General features: G+C 41.3%; 1 protein-coding gene across 2 annotated transcripts; it reads right to left on the minus strand.

Moving 5' to 3' along the window:
* Nucleotides 1–5,531: 5,531 nt before the first annotated feature.
* On the minus strand, nt 5,532–15,615 carry ZNF75A (zinc finger protein 75A). Of its 2 annotated transcripts, XM_090277132.1 has the most exons (9): nt 15,403–15,615; nt 13,562–14,072; nt 12,208–12,400; nt 11,504–11,595; nt 11,097–11,223; nt 9,950–10,041; nt 9,534–9,660; nt 7,466–7,576; nt 5,532–7,051 (listed from the first exon to the last, which is right to left on the minus strand). In XM_090277132.1, exons 2-9 carry the CDS (start codon nt 13,988–13,990, stop codon nt 6,372–6,374), a joined length of 1,851 nt encoding a protein of 616 aa, XP_090133258.1. In that variant the 5' UTR covers nt 13,991–14,072; nt 15,403–15,615; the 3' UTR covers nt 5,532–6,371. The 2 variants fall into 2 exon arrangements, with proteins under 2 accessions (XP_090133258.1, XP_090133259.1); XM_090277133.1 differs by lacking the exons at nt 7,466–7,576; nt 15,403–15,615 and having other exon boundaries at nt 13,562–14,695.
* Between the last annotated feature and the right edge of the window lie 6,273 nt (nt 15,616–21,888).

Here is a 21,888-nt window from a genome sequence, read left to right on the forward strand (position 1 = left end):
AAATATAAATAAAACGGCAATACATATCAACAATTGAATATGAAAAACAAAATAAGTAAGCAGAACGGAAACAGGAGGGTAGATACAGAGAACCTTTGGATGGTTGCCAGATTGGTGGGGAGTCAGGGGTGTGTGTGAAGGGATCAAGAAATACAAATTGGACTCTCTGACTCACTGGGCTCTCTTCCCTGAGGATGCCTGGATGATCATGCTACAGCTGCCTGCATTACCCAATGGACAGTATTTTGGATGAGAGAGCGAAAAGGAGGGAGAAAGAGAGGGAGAGAAACATCAATATGAAAGAGAAACATTTATCGGTTGCCCCTCACATGCCCCCAACCAGGGACCAGGCCCACAAGCCAGACTAATTTATCAGAACCTTAAGAAACTTCAGAAATCTTGGAGATAGATGATCAATAACGTAAGTTAAAGAACCTACAAACAAGGATTAAAACCACATGAAGAAGAATGCTCAAGATAACACATGATAGCCCATGTGCTCATGCTCCCCCACCCAAATTCTCTGGGAAGGTGAAATGAAAAAATATATATCATGTAAAAAATGTAAGGAAAACATTACTGCTCAACTTCGTTTTTCTGAGAAGACACATTTGAAGCTGTTTTCACATGAAGCACGTTCTAATTGCTGAAAACAAAATATCTGGATTTCTTCTAACGAAAGGAACAATATATCCTTTTGCTGGAGTGTTACCAAAGATTCTAAGAACCTCTGAATCACATTACTACATTATCTTTCCTACTGATCTAGTGACTGTCCAACCCATTGTGGTCTCTATGAGTGTGGGGAGCAGGACCAATAAAATGGCATTGGTCCAGTCAAGATAGCATAAAGTACATAAAAACAAAGTGGAGTCACTCATGTCAACTCAAATGGCTTTCAGTCAGCCATGATACTTTGGTTCAAAATGGAAACTATCTAAGTTAGAGCAGACACATCTGACAAGGGGGCACACTTAAGGTATCTGCACACATGGTCAGAGCAGACATGTCTGGCAAGGAGACAGAACTAAGGTATCTGCACATGTGATCAGAACAGCCATGTCTGCAGAGTGGGACCACCATAGATAGGCTCCTGGGGAAATTCCACTCTTGACATAAGGGGTGTCAAGCAGAGCAGCCATGTACCATCCATAGGCTCCTGGGGAAATTCTACACTTGGCATCAGGGGTGCCAAGACATTTGTTGAAAAGACCCAGAAAGGTGGAGTACACCACTTTTCAGGTATAACTGAGGCAGGTTCCAGACCACTGCTGAGACAGCCAAGCTCCACACACCAGTGTTGCAGGAACACAGATCTCTGGGTAGGGGCATTCTCATGCTCCTCTGCCCAGGAGATGATGAGCAAATCTTGTCTCCGCCTTCAGCTTTAGGCTGTTAAGGCCACTGGATCATGGAATCCTGAGAACAGAGAGCTGTTGTGTACTCCATCTGCCTCCTTGTTAATAAAGTCTTAAAATGGAGTTGGCATTGAGGATTAGTGGGTCTGCTTTGCTTCCCTGATAGGTGCTAGCTAAACCAGGAGTTACCCTGGCTCTATTTTACATATTGATGATACTTTGTAAGAATTCTTTCACTTGTAAAATTCTCCTATTGTTGGTTGGAATGTCACACCCCCTGTTCTAGTAACTTTTGAAATCCTAATAAAAGGAGGATGAGGCTTCCTACTCTCCGCTATTGGTCAGAGTGAGCCACAGTCCTCCGTTCGTTACTGGCCAGTCATCCTGCTTGCTGGATTTCTCTCAGCGTCCGAGATCATAATTAACACTTCACACCAGCACACTGTTCCATGCCATGCTGATCTCCATTGGCATCAATGACTAGAGGCTCTGTCCTGCTGGACTGAGGACTTCACCTGCCCTGCTGCCCACCTGGCTCCAGAGATCCTTTCTTCCAAGATGCTGACAATTCCTTTTCCCACCATGCCATCTCCAGGACCTGCAGACTGAGACTCTGGGACTTGAGTTTGTTATCTCCCATTGGTTGCTGTGTGTGTGTGTGTGTATGTGCATGTTATAATTCTCTTAGATTGTTAGAGTGTGAGTAGTATATTAATGTATGTTGGTGTTCTACTTTGAGTAAACCTGCATTCAATAAAAGCTGAGTGAATAGCAAAAAAAAAAAAAAAAAAAAAAAAAGAAATACAAACTGGTAGTTACAGAATAGTCATGGGGATGTAAAGTACAGCACAGGGAATAGAGTAGTCAAAGAAGATATATGCAGGACCTATGGACATGGATAACAGTGTGGGGATTGCCCGAGGGAGTAAGGGGGCCAGGTAGAGGGGGACAAAGGAGGAAAAACTGGGATAACTGTAAAAGCATAAGCAATAAAATATAATTTTTAAAAGTATCCTACTTGAGGGTACTTCAGAGATTCTATACAAGAGAGCGCCCACAGAAAGTGAGAACTTCAGCAAACAATCCACTCTAAGCTCTGGAGGGAAAGACCCCAAGAGAAAAGTTAACAGGTAGCCTTGATCCAATACACACGAGAGTGGAAACTGAAGATGCTAAGTAAGCACTTGTCAGTGGAGTGACTCCAGTGAATGCTTAAAACATCTTTTATGGAGTTCAAATCTTTTGTGATCCCAACTGTCCAGCTGGATGTAAAAAGCTGCTTAGCATCCTTCCTCTCAAGCTCTTCTTGGGAATTAAACTGTCCTCACTGTTCCAAAAACTGATTGAAACTCCAGCAGCCTTAGTTTAGTTTGATTTCAAGTTCCCCTCCTGTTAAAAGATAGCTGAGGTTCTCATGATCAGCTTGAGATTCCAGAGTCCACTTAATGGTGGAGAGAACTCTTGAGTCTGGGTGTTACCAGCACTTTGGCTACTTAGACCAGGGCAGAGAAGGGGTTGAAGATTTGAGGGCTAGCCTCCAGCAAATGACACAGTGCTCAGAACCAACTTTGGAGTCACTGTAAGATTATTATCTGAAAAAAACTAAAAATGCACCTTCTGGTTTGTCCTAGAAATCATCTGGGTATGGAGGAGATATTTGTGAGAACTTTTGAATACTAATATTAGAGACTGAACCTACTGTTGTGTCGCAGATTCCATTTCAAAAACAAGCCCCAACAGATTTTGCTTTTATTTTTGTGTTGTTTTAGTAATCTGCTCTTATCCCTGTGATGAGGGTATAGAAGTTTCTTTTTCCAGCTCCCACATGTCCACACCAAATTCCAAGCATTAGACGTTTTGAGACATTGTGCTGCTGGCTACTGGTTAACTTAGTACATTCCCACTGGAGGCTTCTCACTCAAGTGAGGTTTCCTACTCCTGCTTTCCTACTCAAGCTTCTTCCCAACTGTCACCCCTTAGTTTAGGAAGTGCACCCACCTTCCTCTTTACATCAATATGGGTTTAGAATTTTCTCCTGCCACATGTCCCATTTTTTGAGGCATAACTCACAGGTTTCATCGGGGTAATTACAAATGATTCCTTGAAATCTGTACTTCCATGAGGAATGAAAAGCAACTCCTACCCTCTCCCTAGCCCACTGATCAACAGAAACACACCTTGTGCACATTGGGCAGTGGTGCACAAGGGAACAAAGAACAAGAGGAATAAGGCCACAGAAGAAGACTGCCTTGTCCACTTGAGTAACTGACCTCCAGGATATATTCCGACAAGCAATGAGTCTTTCCTTAATATCACCGGCAGTTTTATTTTTTATTTTTACCTACAGTCTTGTAAGCTCCTAAGTGTTCCCATTAGTGTTACATCAGTTCAGTGGAGCATCTAGAGGAAGCTAGATCTCTCCTGAGGGCCAAAGTTAAAGTGGAATGGAAAAAAAAAGTTCCAGAGCTCTAGAAGAGCCACCTCTATTAAAACATGCCAGGTTATATTGCAGAAACACACAGCACACAATATCTCAGTGGTTAAACACAAAAGTTTATTACTTGTTCCCACAAAGTCCATTATAGGTCTGGGAGACTGATGAGAAGGGCTGACTCACCATGTGAGGGACTCAGCATTCTAGACTGGTTTCATCTCATGGTTCCTCTCTCTGTATGTGCTACCATGATTGAGGCAAGAAAGGAGAGCACTAGAGTCTTGCACCAGCCGTAGGATTCTGCTCACAACCCACTGACCAAAAGGACCTGATGACCCTAACTGTGAGGAGCAGAAAAGCATAACCATTCTCGTTTTTACTGTTCAACAGAATATAAGCTCCATGAAGGTATGCATTTTTTCTTTTGTATCCTTGCTCTAGAACAGTGCCTGGGAGCATAGCAGGCCATCAATAATTAAATGAATGAATGAATGTACTGCCAACAAGAACTCCACATGTACCTTGTTGGGAGTTCCAGGGGTCTAAGGCTGAGGGTGTTGGGTAAGAGCTACTCAGACCAAAGCTTCAGTGCTGGTGTGCTTAAATAAAATTTGGTGTAGTTCACCTTGAGGAAGAAAATAGCTCCTGCTGAAGGCACCAGACCAAAGTTCAGGTGACTCACACCAAAAAATACTGAAGTCACAAACCAAATCAACTCAGTATAACTACTACCACCAGTGCTCAGCTCCTAAAAGGAGCTGCAAAAGTCACAAGTGCACCTGCTCCCTTAATGTAGTCAGTCTGCCCAACATATCTGGGGAGCACAGGAAAGGGAAAGAAATGCACATTGATTGAGCATCTACTGTTGCTAAGGTTGGTAGGTATTTTTTTTTTCCATCAATCTCTGTAATCCCCAGATCAACCCTGAGGTGTTCTCTATTTCACAGAGAAAATGGAGACTTAAAGGGTTTTCCAGTAACCAGTCAAGACATAGGACCTATGTTTCATAAGATAGAAAAAGATACAACACAATGTCATCTAGGCTGGCTCTGCAGAAATGACAACATACAAAATCTGGGTAATCTTGCCTTCGGGCCTGACTGATGAAGCTAAGTGAGAGCCAACAGAACTTTGTGCCTTAACTTCCTCATTTATAAAATAATAGATTTGGAAGAGATAATTTAACCCCTAAAAGGTCTAACAATAATACATCTGAGTCAAAGGTATAAATAAAGGGTAAGTTATAAAAATATCCCCAGCCTATAGTTTCAGCAGTGAATCAAACACCACCCAAGACTACTGCTAAATCTAAATAGAACAGATACAGGTAGACCCTGCCCAACAGTTCACAGTATAAGACAACCAATATGAATTGGATTGACTTGTTTTTGCCAACCACTCTGCATCAGTTCCCAAAACTGTACTTTTAGAAACCTCGTTTCCTGCTGAACGGATTCCCTGGTCACCATGCACAGTGAACCACGGAATGCTGCCTGCAGCACACGCTCCAGTTCCCAGACAAATAAATCTCTCCTGATTCTTAATAACAAAAGCCAAATGAAAAAGCAAACAAACAAAATCCTGAGAAGTTAACCCTGGACTCCCATTAAATCTCTTTTGGGCCTCAGGACAGTGCTAACTTTTATGGCTATTTTATCCTATTGATATTGTGAGAGAAGTAAATAGTCTTTTATTATTATTATTGTAGAAAATTCTTTATAGAAATAGTCTTTTTTTTTTATTACAGAAAATTCTTTACACCTAATATATTATTCCATGGCTAAAAATTCCAACCCGTTTCCATATAAACTCATTAGAAATGTTTTCCTTTTTTTCCAAACAACACCAATGAGAGGAAAGATAGTGCATTTTTAGTTAGTGAACAGATTCTCTAGTGGTGAAGTAAGCATAATTTCATTAAAGTAAAAGTTGTGCTAATACAACTCAAAAGCTAAAATTGCTAAAAAGTTCAAGAAAAAACTCACATGATATCCAGTGACAAGTGAAGAGGAAAATCCAATTTGGTTCTTAGAAAATATTACATTAAAATTCATTTCTGCCCCATGAGACTATTGAAATTGTTAAGCCTGCTACCTTGAAGACAATAGTATGCAATTAATTGAGCATATTATTACTTTTTGTTTTGGGAGACCATGCTACAAATATTTCTATCACGCATGTTTAAGAGTGGCTGGGGAGATCAATGCAAAACCACCATTATTTACTTCTGTGACCACAGAAGACTGATTCATGGCTTCATCTGCTACTTGAAATTGAATTTGATATTTTGGCAGGTACAATCCCCAAATAACTTTTTCCATTTTCAGAATGTTCCTGGAATACTAATCTTGCTAAGGAATTCCCTACAGGTTATAAGTAGAAACAGTAACTAGTACAACTTTAATGCATCCCCTGCAAAGTCAAATTTGATTCCTTTCTGTGCAACATGGTGCTGATAGCTCCAAACATTCCACTGATAAAAAAGTCATGCTCCACAGTTTTATTTTTCCATAAACTTTAGCATCAAGCTCCACTTGGAAAATCTGTTCAGACTGAGGACACTGGACAAGCTTCCCCCTTCACTGGTGGAGTTTCTGGTGCCTAAGAAGGCTTGACCGCCTGCTGAAATTTCTTCTGCATATGTTACAGGAATAAGGCTGCTCACCTGTGTGGGTTCTCCGATGTTTAATGAGGTGGGAGTTCTGACTAAATTTTTTTCCACATTCATGACACGTAAAGGGCTTCTCTCCAGTGTGAGTTCTTTGGTGTGTGTGGAGATTTGTATTTTGACTGAAGCTTTTCCCACACCACGAGCATTTATATGGTTTTATTCCTTGGTGTGTTGTTAAGTGCTTATTACGATCTGAACTCCATCTAAACCTCTTATCACACTGTGGGCATTTATATGGTTTCTCTTCAGTGTGAATTCTTTGGTGCTTAATAAGGTCAGAGCTAACTCTGAAGCTTTTCCCACATTCCTGACACTTAAAAGGTTTCTCTCCTGCACGTTCTTTCTTGTGACGGTCCATAAGTTTCAGCAGCTCTTGTTTCCAGGTTGAAAGTTTCTTTCTTTTCTTTATTGTTAAATCTTGGTGCCATTTCCCCATCCTGTGCATATCATCATGATTTTCTTTGATTGTTGTTTTCTGAGGAACTTTTGCTTTGGCCTTTTTTGATATTATGTTTCTGGGTGCTTCTGTTTCTAAGCCAGAAAGACATATAGGCTGATGACTTTCAGTGTCACTTTTGACCTTTAACCCTGTTGGAATTAATATGACAATCAGCCAACTGAGTGGCAGAGCAAGAAAACCACAGGAATAGAGAGAGAAAAAAAAAATCAAGATCACTGATTTTTAATAAACAGGTAAGTAGAATCTTAAAAAGTTAAGTCCTTGGCCCTGGCCAAGTAGCTCAGTTGGTTAGAGCACTATTCTGATACCCCAGGGTTGTGGGGTCGATCCCCAGTCAGGGCACAGAAAATACTCAACCAATGAATGCATAAATGGGTGAAACAACAAATCTATGTTTCTCTCTTTCTCTCCCTTCCTCTCTCTCTGTCTCTCTCTCTAAAATCAATAAATAAAAATAAAAATAAAATTCCTCTTAAAAAATATCAGGTCTTTGCAAAGGTTCTTATTAAGACACATTTCCTCTCTTCCCATGGTATATTTACCTATAGGCAGCTCTCCAGGACTATCCATGAACTCCGTGGATCCTTGAATCCATGGTTCTTTCCCCTGTTCTAGACAGGAGATCACTTTAGGTTTGGGGAGCACAAATATGGCTGTGAAATGGAAAAACTGAGATCAAAAACTGGTACCTTGCCCTGACTATTGTGGCTCAGTTGGTTGGGCATCATTCCACAAAAAAAAGGTTGGTGGTTCGATTCCCAGTCAGGACACATGCCTGGGTAGAGGGTTCAGGCTCCAGAAGGGCATATAAGACAGGCACCTGATTGATGGTTCTCTCTCACATTGGTGTTTCTAACCCTTTCTTCCTCCCTCCCTTTCCCTCTCTCTAAAATTAAATAAATAAAATCTTTAAAAAAAAAAGATAATTTGGTACCTTAACAATGATTCACTAATTCCAAACAATTTCAATTAAGAGTAAAGAACACTTACTATTTGTTACCCCCAAATGGTTAAATGATTAGACTCTCATATCAGGTATCAGTTTTATACTACATCGCATTTGTGGGTGGATATGCAAAGTAAAGATTGAGAAATAAACCTAGCTTGATCAATTGAAAGGACATAGGTCATGGGAATCTTATACATGTTCCCCCTCTTCTGCTACCAATAGCCCCACACTTGACCATGTTGAAATAAAAATCCAGAGGTTGCAGGGAATACAGGCTGGTTCTATTCATTCTTTAGGACTTACCCTGAATAAGACCATGTCTAGCAGAGCCAATGTGAAGGTCAATAGGTTGGATATCATATGCACAAGTGATTCCTGTCATAATTATACTTTGTATTTTGCGCTTGAGCACCAGAAACTGAAATAGGAAAGATTTCTACCTCCCACTCCTATAGCTCAGGGGTTCATATCCAGTTGGACAAAACATATCAGCATCATTTAGTGAAAAAATTTTAAAAACTAAAGCGGGGTAAGAGAGCATTTAAGATTCTCCTTCTGAGAAGCTATTTGAGATATGGCTGTATGGAAGGCCTCTTTGAAAAAGTAATATTTGAGCAGACCTAAAAGTGCAATTTTTGCTACATGGCAGAACAGTGTGCCAGGTAGAGGAAAGGGGAAAGTAGAAATGAGCATGGCAAGTTCAAAAAAACAAGCTCTGACCGGGTACTAGGTAGCTCAGTTGCTTAGGGGATCATCTTGATATGCCAAGGTTGCGGGTTCAATCTCTGGTCAGGGCACATAATCAACCAATGAATACATAAATAAGTGGAAAAACAAACTGATGTTTCTCTCAACCCTCCCGCCCCCACTTACTCTCTCTCTCTCTCAAAATCAATTTATAAATAAATGAATAAATAAAACTTAGCAAGAAGACTTGTGTGGCTAAAAAGAACTGAACAAGGGCACAGTGGTAGGAGATGAAGGCAGAAAGGGGAGGAGACGCCAGATCTTGAAAGGTCCTGAGAACCCTGGTAAGGAAATGTTTGGATTTTAATCTGAATGTAGTGAGAAGTCATCATAAGGTTTTGAACCTGGAAAATATCATAATCTGATCAGGTTTTAACAGACTGGCTGCTGCAGAGAAAACAGATCCTATGGGAGGACAAGAATGTCGAGAGCAGGAGCCAGGTAAAAAGCTACTAAGGTAGACCTGCTTTGAGATACTACTGGTTTAGACTAGAATGCTAACAAGACAAGAAGATGAGATATAGCTGGACTCAGGCTACACTCTGAAGATGGAGCCAAGAGAATAGTGATGCATTAGCAGTAGGATATGATGACAAGATAACAAAAAAGAATGACTATGCTTCTTGCTCTGAGCAACCGAGTGAACAGTGTTGCTCTTTACTGAGATGAGATATATGAGAAGAGCAGGTTTGGGGAAAAGAAAGGAAAGAGACCCAGAATTCTATGTAGGATAAGGAATGTATAGTTAGAAAAAGCTCCCAGGTGACCTGGATACACCTTTCTTCTGCAAACACCATCAAGTTGGGAACCAACCAGTTACTGAAACAGACTCTCCCACAGGGGAGTATTCACAATAAATCAAGAACATGACAGATTACTCAACTTCTATACAAAGGGAAGGGGAGAATCTTTACCTAGAGAGATGACAGTTTCATAGTTTTCATGCATTACATCATTGTATAGGGCCTTCTGAGTGGAATCCAGTAATTCCCATTCTTCCTGCGAAAAATACACGGCCACTTCTTCAAATGTCAATAAGCTCTAAAGAAAAGAATGGGCTTCAGCTCAGTACTTGTGACTCCAAAAGCAGCCCTAATGTCTGGCCCATGAACTGAATAGTAGGTTAGACACTGAAGAAATTGACAGCAGGTGATTTTTTTAAAGTGAGAAGGCAGAAACGAAGGAGGCATGGGATCAATAAACAGCCTGGGAGGTATCCAGTTCTTCAGAGAGAACAAGTGGGCTAACATGCCTCTGAGCACCTGTTGGGCAGTGTGGGTCGTGGGCAGCAGAGAAAGGCAGCCCTAAACAACTTGAAAGCACAGCTCACCTGGGATTCAGGCAAGATGAGCTCAGGAGCCATTGTCCAATCTTTTATGTTTGTCCGCTCAGGAAAGGCTAGGATCTGGTGATCAGGCACAGCTGTGGGTGGAAAAGAGCCATCGGAAATTTCTTTTGCCTCTGTGAGCATTCTAAGCACATTTCTAAAATATACAAGATCCTAAATCTTTCAGTAGAAACAGTATTCCTTTATAAGTGTTAGGTGGTACCTAGAAGTGGCCCTCATCTCCTACAACCAATTCCCACATCGACTGTGCTCAGTTTTCATGACTGAAGTCAATAAAAGAAAATGTTATTTTCTTACATGACATAAATTATTCTGAGTGGGGCAAAAATTAGAGGTGTCTGAAAATGCAGTACTCAGTCCAGTATGCCAGGTAATGAAAGTGGGAAGGTAAAAATGAGCATGGAAAGTTCAAGAAACAGCAAGAAGACCAGTATGGCTAAAGAGGACAGAGTCAGGGCATGAGTGGCAGGGAGGTGAGTAGGGGCCAGATCTTGGAGGGGACTACACACTTCATAAGAAGTTTAGATTTTATTTTGAATGTATGAATAGTTATTGTAAGGTTTTGAAGCAGAGAAATGTCATGATTTCAACAGGTTTTTAAAAGACTCCTGACTGCGTCATGGAAAATAGACTGTGGGAGGGCAAGAGTGGTAACTGGGGCGTCAGTTACAAAGCTGGTTAGAGAAGCTGCTGGCTCAGACCACAATGCTAACAGGGTAAGAGAATAGGACATGGCTAGACTCAGGCTATGTTGTAAAGGTGGAGCCAAGAGGACCAGCGGTGCACTAGTAGTGGGGTATGATGGCAAGATCAGACTAAAGGATGACCTAGGTTTTCTGGCCAGAAGTATTGGGTAAATAGTGGTACCCATTTATGGATATGGAAAGATAAAAAGAGCAGATTTGTAGGGAAGAGTGGGGGGAGGGGTCAAGAATTTTAAGATAAGGAATGAGCATATGCACTTTATAAAAGCTCCAGGTGATCTGGTTAGATCTTCTCTCTATCCACACCATTGAATTGAGAACCAACCAGCTACTGGAACAGATTCTCACAAAGGGGTGCATTCCCAGTAAGCCAATCACATTTCAGACGACTCAACTTCTATGCAAAGGGAAGGGACAATCTTTACCTAGAGAGATGAAAGTTTCATAGTTTTCCTGCATTACATCATTGTAGAGAGCCTTCTGATTGGAATCCATTAACTCCCATTCTTCCTGGGAAAAATACACGGCCATTTCTTCAAATGTCAATAAGCTCTAGAAAAAGAGAACGGACTTCAGTATCTGCTACTCAGAAGCAGCCCTAACATCCAGCCCATGAACTGCGTGGTAGGCCAGGCACTGGAATTAAAAGCAGATGATTTTTACAAGATAGAAGGTAGAAAGGATGGAGGCAAGGGGTCAGCCAACAGCCTGGGAGGTGTCCAGTTCCCCAGGGAGAACAACTGTGTTAATATGCCTCTGAGCACCTGCTGGGCAGTGTGGGTCATGGGCAGCAGGGAAAGGCAGCTCTAAAAAGCTTGAAAGCATAGCTTACCTGCAATTCAGGCAAGATGAGCTCAGGCACCACTGTCCAATGTCTGTTCTTTATCTGTTCAGGAAAATCTAGGATTTGGTGAGCAGGCACAGCTGTGGGTAGAAAAAAGCCACTGGAAATTACCCTTGCTTCTATGCACATCCTGAGCTCATTTCTAAAATACAAAAGATCTTGATTCTTTCAGTAGATGGGAAACCTTTAAAAGTGTGTGTGGTGCCATAAGTGGCCTTATCATTGTTAATAAGAACCAAGTATCTATCAACCCACTGAACATTTTTCCCAGTTTTTGTGAGCCAAGTTAATAAAATAGGAGATGTATTGTTTATTTATTTTTCCCTAATACACAAGTGTGTTCACATATCACCACTGACAACCCATTTCTGGTCCCAATTCCTTGTGTTTTGAGGATGGAGTGGCCCAAATCCTTTGTATTCTTTAAAGGAACAGAGTTCATGGTGTAATCACCATGGCTCTATGGTTTGGATATTTCTGTACTTTAGGCCAATCCCCACCTTCAACTACAGCTGGGTCTATTCTAAGGCCATCTGTGTGTGGGGAATGGGGTAAGAAAGCAGGTATCATAATTGCTAACACGGCTGCACTTGCACATCCTCAGAGCTGGACACCCAAAAAATGCTCACAATGTTTTGGCTGAACAAATTACTATCACAGCTCCCAGCAGATATGATCATGAAGCTCCTTACCCCTCTCACACACAGGCTCAGTTTCTTTATGAGTATTCCTGCTCAGTTGTTGTAGATCCTGATAGGCATTCCAAAATTCTTCATCCTGTGACCTGCCCACTGGCTGGGTCTCTACTGGCTTCAGTTTGAAGCCCCCGGTCTCTGCTGTTTCTCCCAAGAGCACTGCCTCCTTTCCCAGCACATGGACTGCAACCTAGAAATAATTCCCATCCTTGTTACCAGAACTTTAGGCTTGGAGGCTTGTGGTAATAGGAGGAAAAAGCATTAAGATCCAGACCGTGGAAGTGTGAGACACTAAAGGAAACGACAAAAAGACTTAAAAGAGATAATGGGCAACCGATTTTCCACAAGGAATCATCCACAAAATCTAGGAAATTTAGGATAAAAAAATGATGTGGCTACTGCCGGCCCTTCAACACAGCAGCCCCTATCCATCTGCATACAGTTTGGCTCAGACCACTAGCAGGGTGGTACAGGGTTCCTGCTCTCATGTTGCCTTGAAAGCCTTTCTCTCTTGAATTAAAACCCAACCGTAGTGGTTTCCTGTCCCCTAGTTTTCTCAAAAGATTGAGAAATTGAATTTTAAAAGTTGGACCGTTAATTAAGATTTTTCCTGTGGCCAGGAAGGATTTTCAAAGAGAAGGATGAAATGGAGAAAGAGCAGGAATGATTCTGGCTCTAACCTCCCTCCAGATGATTTTGACACCAAACATATGCCCTGCTCTGTATTCCTTACAGTAGGCCTGAAACCACTTGATGTGCTGCCACTTGCCCAAGGGCATAACCAGGATCCCCTCTCACCACCAGAGTCAAGGACCAACCACTAAGGAAGGGCAGCAGAGGCTCCTGTCTATGGTATGAAGGACATTCTCTGTCAGTGTCTTTCTTCTCTCAGCCACTCTGTTGCAATTTCCTTTTTTTGTTTCTTCTCTTTCTTCCTCTGCAGTATCACCTAGTTTTTTGGTTTCTCTTTCTCTATCTTCTCTCCTTTTGTCTCCACATTTTCTCCTTTTTGGGTCTGCTCCTTCCCCTCCAACTCCTTGTTGCCCTTTGTTTCTTAGCATGTAAGACCCATCTCCTAGGCCAAGTCAGACTAGGCTTATTACTCACAATACATTCTGGCTTCAAAGAGGGAAAAATACAACTCTCTAAGGCTAGGGAAGTCTCTGCCAGATTCTCTAAAACCTGTGGAATGACTATTGCTGCAGGTCTGTGGCTTCAGGTCCTGCCTTAGATGTCCTAAAGCAACAGATCATTAATCCAATTCATGTTATTTCTCAATTAACTGCCCCCAAACCCCATATATCCACCTTCACCCTATTTCATTGTATGTATCAGGCATCATTCTTCTCACCCCATTCCTTGTTTGGCCAGATTCACTCTGCAAGTGGTCTACCAAGGCCACAGCCTCCTCAATGCTCTGTAGGTGGTGCTTCTTTATCCGGGTCTGGGTGTCCCTGGGCAGAATGGTCAGGAACTGCTCTAGCACCAGCAGATCCAAGATCTGTTCTTTTGAGTGTATGTCTGGCCTCAGCCACTGACGGCATAATTCCTGAAGCTGACCAACAGCCACACGGGGTCCAGCTGCTTCATGATAGTGGAAGCTCCGGAAGTGCTGACGAGAGCTTTCTGGACTGAGACTGTCTGTTTGTGCAGAATACTTCTTACTCGGAGTGGAGCTCTCTGTGATAGGCTCCTTGGTCTCCCACAGATCCCCAATCTGAGAGTTCAAATACTTCGTCACCTTCAGATCTACTGTCATCATTCTGCCGGGAACAGTCATCCCTGCGTTGGGCCCACCTTTGATAACTGAGGCTCCGTATGGTCTGGAATAAAATCAATAAAAGGATCTTCTTCCTAAGGCACTAAGGGCAGGAAAAAAAGTGCAGGTCAATAAGAAAGTCACATGAACTTTACTACTTGCTACATATTACGTGAGAAATATGAAAACATCCTGCCTTCCCTTCTCTTTTAATTCAACTGCCAGGCCTTGTCTCTCTCCTTTTCTTTATATTATTCAGTTGATCTATACAGCACAGCTCATTGAAGACAAATGTCAATGACCTTGCCTTTACGAGAAAATGACAAATCAGGGAAGTTTGGTGGGTGAGAAAATTGGCACCCACTGGCTCCAAAAAGGGGGATTATCCAGTTCATTGATGTGCTTCCCATTGCATCTTCACCATGCCAAAAGAAGATTAGGAAAACATTCTAAGTTTCTCTCAGATTTTAATATATCATCCTAGTCTTCTGCTTTTAGTAAGGGTACAACTTCTATGACCCTTAATCCTCTTGTCATGATGGAAGCCTTTACTTTGTGGAACATTCGAGACTCTCCTTTTCTTGTATGGATACTGGAATGAGAGCTGGGACACTGAGAACAGAGTAGAAGGAAAGCAATTAGGGAAAAAAATAGCCTTTTCTTCTCAGAAAGCATCCCACAATTAAGTAACTATATTTTCAACATTCTTCTTTGGTACTTCTTTGCAAGACGTATAAAGGGAACTACTAAGAAGATTTATACCTGTATTTTAAAATTTCTGTTTACTTCAACTAGGAAAAATACAGCCGAGCTTTCTTTACAAAATGTCCAAATATCAAGTAGTAAAAAAGGGGAGAGTGGCAGTTGGTGATGCCTAAGGTGACCCTTCTGTTGACTTTATGTTTCAAGGGTCTTTTAGACTTCTAAGGGAAGTTGAGAAGAGACTTTTGAGCCTCACTCTCCTTGAGGTGATGCAGCAGAACCGGCACCGAGATTCTGTCCAGGATGCCACGGTATTCACAGATGGCCGGCTCCTTGCTGCCCACCCTGGCTCAGGAGGCCGGGGGCCATTTGCAGCTGACGCTGAACTGCGGTTCTCTGGCGGTTAACAACAGCCCAGAAAAAGAAAACATAACACACGCCAGCAAAGGCGGGAACGTGGACATTTCTGGAGGAGAGTCGGGGTTCATGAGCACTGTGCAAGCGGGCAGTGTATGAGCGTGCTCCCGCCGAGGGCCCGGAGCTATCTGCGCAAAAGGCAGAAAGGGTGGCCTCCGGAGCCTGACGGCAGGCCTCGTTCGAGAAGTCTGGCCGTAGGATCCGGCCGCTCGTGGCCGTCTCGCCTCCAACCACCTTGCAGCGGCCCCGAGCAGCAGCCGGCAGCTGTCCAGGGATCCGCAGCCTACGCCGAAGGGAAACCGATTCTTGGTTACCTCAGACCGCTGGGCTTTGCGGACCGCGCTCCCTCTTCCTCCGGCTCAACCTCAAGTTGCCCCACTTCCGGCCGCCGCTCGAGAGCCGCAGCTTTCTGCCTCTCGACACTTAGAAGAGGCCCAGAGAGCAGAGATGCGCTTATTACAGGGCGCACGCCGGAGAGGGCCACCGGACATCTCACGCCCTGGAATCTATTCTACGCAGCAGTCTAAAACCCCGCGCTCCCACCGGAAGCGGAAGTGGGGCACTTCCGGGATGGCTCTGCACCCCAACTGTATTTGCTAGCGTTGCGGCTTCTCGCTCAGCGGAAGGAACCAGCCTCACGCTAGGTGCAGCCCTGACGCCCAGAAGAGTTAATGCCACACTCCCAGGTCGCGGAGCGTAGAAGGTTCACGCGTTCGGCTCTGTCTGTGAGTGTCGCCGTCTCGCGGCCTGGCTGTGAGGCGTTACGCCTCCGGGTAGTTCTTGAGTCGCCTTCCGATGGTCGGTGGCCCGCTAATTGGAAGTTCTGCGGGGTAAGGGCGTCACGCCCTGTGCTAGGAGGGTCCTTGGCCCAGCCGGCCAAACCCGAGCTGTCGACCAGAGGCTCATCATTGCCTTCCCAGGAGGAAGCCTTTTTGTTCCATTTAGAATCAATGGCGGGGAGGGTTCTGTACCGTTTTGGGTTGTGCATCTCTTAACAATTTTCTTGTGAGGTATGTGAAATAGGATACATTTATAGTTCTTAATGACAGAGAAATTAGGAGCTAAGAAGTGACTTGCCAGGGTCACATTATCATTGGAAGCTTCTAGACTGGAATTTAGGTCCTTTTTCACTACAGCATGCTTCCTGTAAAATGGGAACTAACTTCTCATCTTGTATTTCCTGCAGTGTCTGGCGGAATTACCTGAGTAAGATGCTCATTCCACATATATTTACTGAATCATATTTAAAGGGAAAGGGAGGACATAAGCTGAATGCTGCAGAAATTCCTAGGAATGGAACTTGATTTTGGGTTGGGGAAAATTATAAAAGACCTTAAGGGACTTGCCTGCAGATGGGAGTGAGCGTAGGATAAGGTAACGATTTTCAACCAATGTGCCACAAGAATTTTTAAATCATGCAATACATCACTATTTAGCCAGGGGCACTTACCTCTTTTCCCTAAGATTGTCAAATTAAAAAATGACAACCGTCAACACAATAGCCTGTGTAAGTGAATCAAAATTGTACTTTTTTTTTTTTTTTTTGGTCGGATCGGCCAAAAATATAATACATTTCTTGGTGTGCCTCAGAATTTTTGTAGTTTATGTATGCCATGTGATGAAAACGGTTGAACATCCCCAGGGTAAGGTAAAAGCATAACCTTGAATAACTAACTGGAAGGATTAGAGTGTGAGATCTTTAGTATTTTTACTAAATGTAATTGGCCTACATTTAGGGAAAGCTAGAAAATAAGTTCATGTAGATCTATGTGTTTGAATGGGAGTAAAGAGAACACACTGTATATACCTGAACATCATTTGAAGGTTTTTGAGGGAGCTTCTTTCCAGGGCAGTTCATCTGGAGGTAAGTTTAAGGTGGGAGTGAAAATGAGAGGCCATTAACCGGGCCATTATGCCGTTTTGCTCTTAGGTGGAATTGTGTTACACTCCTCTGAGATACAGATCATGATCTTTTTTGAGTGAGAGAAAAGGATTAAACAGAGGTGATCATTATAAACATCTGCCTAAGTCGCTTTCATATGTTTCAAAGCAGGTTGAGTTCCTTAGAATCCATCAGGTTGGGAATTAGTTTCTTCAAAAGTCATTGTTTCTAGTCTCTCAGAATCAGTAGACAGTGATGCTCTTAGCATTCAGATCCTCATCAGCAGGCCCAAAGCTGAGCATATGATTGTAACTTACTGAATTGAATAAATGAAGTTCTGCTGCTAATAGTGACTTTGGATATCATTGGCAGGCCTGATTCATAGTATGGGTAGGGAGTTTGTCAGGGAAGATGGAAAGGAGGAAGTGGGAGGAGAGACCCTGTGAAAGAAAGAGGAAACAAGGCACAAAATGGTGAACAGGGAATGAGGGCCACTTATGATTTTCATTTGTTGAACTTTGATGCCATAGTTGCTTGCTCTTGCTGTGGAGCCCATGAAAGTTCCCTGAGTCTTTTCTTTTGATTTCACCTTGTCCTGCCTGAACATGGTTTCAGAAATGAGGAAAGCACAGGTGGGAATCAATGAAAGCAAATACATGCAATTTATTGAGACACCACACAACTGCCATAGTGGGCTGAATGTTTTTGCTGGAGTTTATAGTGCTACTATTGGCTGACAAACTTTTTTTTCTTTTTCCATTTGTAATAGTATTGCTTTAGTTATAGCTGCCTCTTTTACAGGGTTGTTTGATCTTAGCATGTCACTACCTCCACACCCTACTAACTATGATATTCTTTCATGAACTTCTTAGTACTCCATAAACCAGTTGGCACTTTTTTTTTTTTTTTTTTTTTTTTGCAACAAATGTTACAGAAAAACTAACAGTGTAGACTCTTCTGGGCTCCTAGATAAGAGGCTGGTGAGAATTATATGTAGTTGAGGAATGACTAAAAAGTGAGTCAGGCTCTTCCCTAAAGGAGAGGAAAAATAACTGAAATACCAATCATTTTTCTCATTTCTCTGACATACTTTATTTTCTTCATAGCACCTGGAATGGAAAAAAATGGCAGTTTTTATTACTTCTCATGAGTTTCTATATCTGGAATGAAAACCAGGAAATTAATCTAGAATAGGAGATTTCTAAGAAATAAATGGAATTTGGCAGCATCAGGACCTGAAAGGAATACTTGGGGAGCTGAGCCACATAAGACTTTGCCAACAGAAGGATTTATGGGAAACAATTAATTAGAAACACCATAGAGAAACTTAAAAATTTCTTCAAGCAGTGGAAAAATTGAGTCTTGGTTCAAATTAAACAAAATCTACAATGAAGAGAAACCAAATATAAAATGTGTGTTACTTAAAACCCTAATGAAAATTTAGAAAAAATGATAGATTTTTTTTTAATTTTTAAAAAATTATGGTAAAATATTTGTAAAACTGTTACTCACCTCTAAGAATTGCCATGATTCTGAAACTTGATAATATTCCACATAGGGAACAGTTTCAATGAAAAATAATACTTGAGAATACACCAGGTATACACCAGGAAGATCTGAGAGTGGAAAAGTGCCACTAATAAATTATTTACCTACTTACAGCTTACCTTCTTAAACTTCAGTCTTTGATAATGCTATATTGAATGTACTAAAAGTTGGATTTCATTTATATGGACAGCAGAAGCTACTAACTTTCTTCTTCATTTAAAGATACTTACAACTGTTACTGAGTTCTAACTCTCCAGACATCCCAATGTCAGTGTAAGTTTGGAGTCTTCATTCAGGTGGGTGGATGCTGCCCAGTGAACACTACATACAGAGCAATTGGAGCACCATTTTCTTTTCTGGCAGTGAGGTAAAATCAAGTACTTTTGGAAGAGGAGAAGCCTCACTGCATTTCTGCTACACAAGATTACTTCTTGCCTTTGAGGCTTCCATGTTCCCATCTTCTCAAGCACCACTTTTTATTGAGACTTATCTCACCTGGGTCTGTACTTCTTGTTGCCTCTCTTCCTTTTGTATCTTTTCTTGTGTTGACTTACAGAGAGTATGTAGGTATTCCTGTTGTTTCTGACTGGTTCTGCTATATCTGTCAAGGAAGAGGAGGAGCAGTAGCATTCTGAAAGCTGATCATTCATGTCTTGCAGGAGCAACAGCTAGAGAGAACTTTGGCAGTGGTAGATTTCTGAATTCATAATACCTTTATCTCTAGACTAACACTTAAATCATGAGCCCTTATTCCTTTTAGCCCATTACCCTTCAGGACAAATGCTTGTGCCTTTTAGGGCACTGAGCTAGTTTTGAGTTTTTTGCTTTGTTTTAAAATATTTTTCCCAATTCATTAAGGCTTCTCCCTTTTATTTTCCTGTTGTTTGAAACCAAATTCAGTATGAATAAGAGAGGGAAATACACAACATTGAATCTGGAGGGGAAAATGAAGGTTCTAAGTAGGATTGAAGGTGGATAATCTCTTAAAAGTGTAATGGATGAATCTGGAATCAATAAATCAACATTTTATGACATTAAAAAGAATAAGGAATTGATTTTGGACTTTGTACTGAAGCAGGACATACCATTAGTTGGGGCTGAGAAGAGAAAGAGGACAACAGGAGCCAGGTATGGTGATGTGGACTATGCATTCTACATGTGGTATCAACAGAAATGCTCAGCTGGTGTCCCTGTTAGAGGTGTGGTGCTTCAAGCTGCTGCAGAGAGATTCGCACAGTGTTTTGGGCAAACAGACTTCAAAGCTAGTACAGGTTGGCTTTTTAGATTTCGAAATAGGCACACAATTGGGAACCAAAACGTATATGTGGAACAAGCCCTAAGTTCAGTTTCAGAAAACATTGAGCCATTTTGACAAAAACTGTACATACATATCAAAGAGGAGAAACTGCTTCTAGCTCAACTATACAGTGGGGATGAGACTGACCTCTTTCGTAAATCAATGCCAGAAAACACTCAGGCAAGTAGAAAAGATATCTGCCTTCCTGAAAGGAAAATAAAAAAAGAAAGGTTATCTGCTCTTTTATGTGCAAATGCAGATGGAACACATAAGTTGAAGTCTATCATTATTGGAAAATCAAAGCTGCCCAAAAGTGTGAAAGAGGACACAGGTACATTACCTGTTATATATATACCTAGTAAAAATGTTTGGTTCACCAGAGAATTGTTTTCAGAATGGTTCTTTCAAAATTTTGTTCCTGAGGTCAGGCATTTTCAACTTAATGTTCTAAGATTCCATGAAGAGGATGTCAGAGCCTTGTTACTTCTAAACAACTCCCCTGTTCACCCTTCTGCTGAATCACTAACTAGTGAGGATGGTCGAATAAATTGCATGTTTTTTCCCCACAACAGTTCAGCCTTGATTCAGCCAATGAATCAAGGTGTGATCTTAAGCTGCAAACAACTTTATAGGTGGAAGCAACTTGAAGAGAGTCTTGTAATTTTTGAAGAAAGTGATGATGAGCAAGATAAAGGAGAGAAAGGAGTTTCCAAGATTAAAATCTACAACATAAAAAGTGCAGTTTTTAATTGGGCAAAGAGTTGGGATGAAGTGAAACAAATAACCATAGTAAATGCATGGGAAAATCTTCTTTACAAAAAGGAACCTGAATATGATCTTCAAGGATTAGGAGATGGGGATTACAGACAAAGTCTTAAGAAATGTGGGGAGCTGGAAACCAAGCTGGATGGTGATAGGGGATGGTTAAATGGGGATGATGAAGTAAAGGTTAGTCCCCCCAAAGTAAAAAAGTGAGATTACAAAAGAAGTCATTTGAAACAGAGGTGCTCAAGAGCAGATTGCTGAATTTAAGTTATCTACTGTAAGAAAGTTTAGACTACCTTCTTGACTTTGTTGATGGCACACCTGCATTTCAAAGGTTCCATTTCACACTGAAAGAGTTGTAACAAGAAATAATCAAGAAACAGTTCCAGAGCAGAGTCCATTCTAGAATTGGTAGCTTTTTGAAAACTACACTTCATGATATTAAGGATTCTTTCAGGATGCCTTCAACTTCTGGTTCTAGTAATTAGATTTTGTGTTTAAAGTTTCTGCAGCTATATGATAATATATGATGTAGACCTATTGTGAATTGTCATTGTTTTTATTAACTGACCCCATTTTGCATATCAATTTGTATATTGTTTGTAAAATACACAATTTTAAGTATTTCTTTAATGTATAAATATATTCATTAATGTGTATTTTTTCTAGTTTAGACAAGGACCTGAATAATGAGGAATTATTGTCCCAGATTATCTAAAATAGAATGGATGTGGGAAAAGCATTGAATTCTACCTTCAATGTATTCACAGCATATAACAAAGCTATATTCTGACTAGTTCTAGTTACCTTTAAGAAAGTAAGGACAGCCCTGGCTGGTGTGGCTCAGGGGATTGAGTGCAGAACTGCAAACCAAAGGGTCCCTGGTTGGATTCTGGGTCAGGGCACATTCCTGCATTGGGGGGGTGTGAGAGGCAATCAATTGATGTTTCTCACATCTATATTTCTCTCCTTCCCTTGCCTTCTCTCTAAAAATAAATAATTAAAAAAAAGAAGATAAGGATAGATTCACTTTTAAATTTAATGATATGATATGCTCTTTTTAAAAATCCACTGCCACTTATTTAGTGTTTGTTTTCCTCTTATTGTGGAAGTAATATAATGGTAGAAGATATATAAAAGAGAGAACACTGTTAACACTTTGGTATGTATTTTTAAAATAGGCAGATCACATTATAAATACAATTTTATATTTTACTGTCAACATTTTAGGTTTTGGTATTAATAAGTTAGCATTTATTGAGAACACCTTTCAAGCCTAGGGTAGACTGGATTGTGGAAGATGTTGAA

The sequence above is a fragment of the Furipterus horrens genome, unplaced genomic scaffold (genome assembly GCF_987537825.1).
Source record: "Furipterus horrens unplaced genomic scaffold, mFurHor1.1.pri manual_scaffold_5, whole genome shotgun sequence".
Taxonomy (NCBI): domain Eukaryota; kingdom Metazoa; phylum Chordata; class Mammalia; order Chiroptera; family Furipteridae; genus Furipterus; species Furipterus horrens.

Coding starts and splice junctions, on each gene's coding strand:
- ZNF75A (XM_090277132.1), bottom strand. CDS start 13,990: ATGACTGTTCCCGGCAGAATGATGACAGTAGATCTGAAGGTGACGAAG. Junction 11,596..12,207: donor TGAGCCTGTGTGTGAGAGGG/GTAAGGAGCTTC, acceptor TTCTACCCACAG/CTGTGCCTGCTCACCAAATC. Junction 10,042..11,096: donor TGAAACTTTCATCTCTCTAG/GTAAAGATTGTC, acceptor TTCCACCCACAG/CTGTGCCTGATCACCAGATC.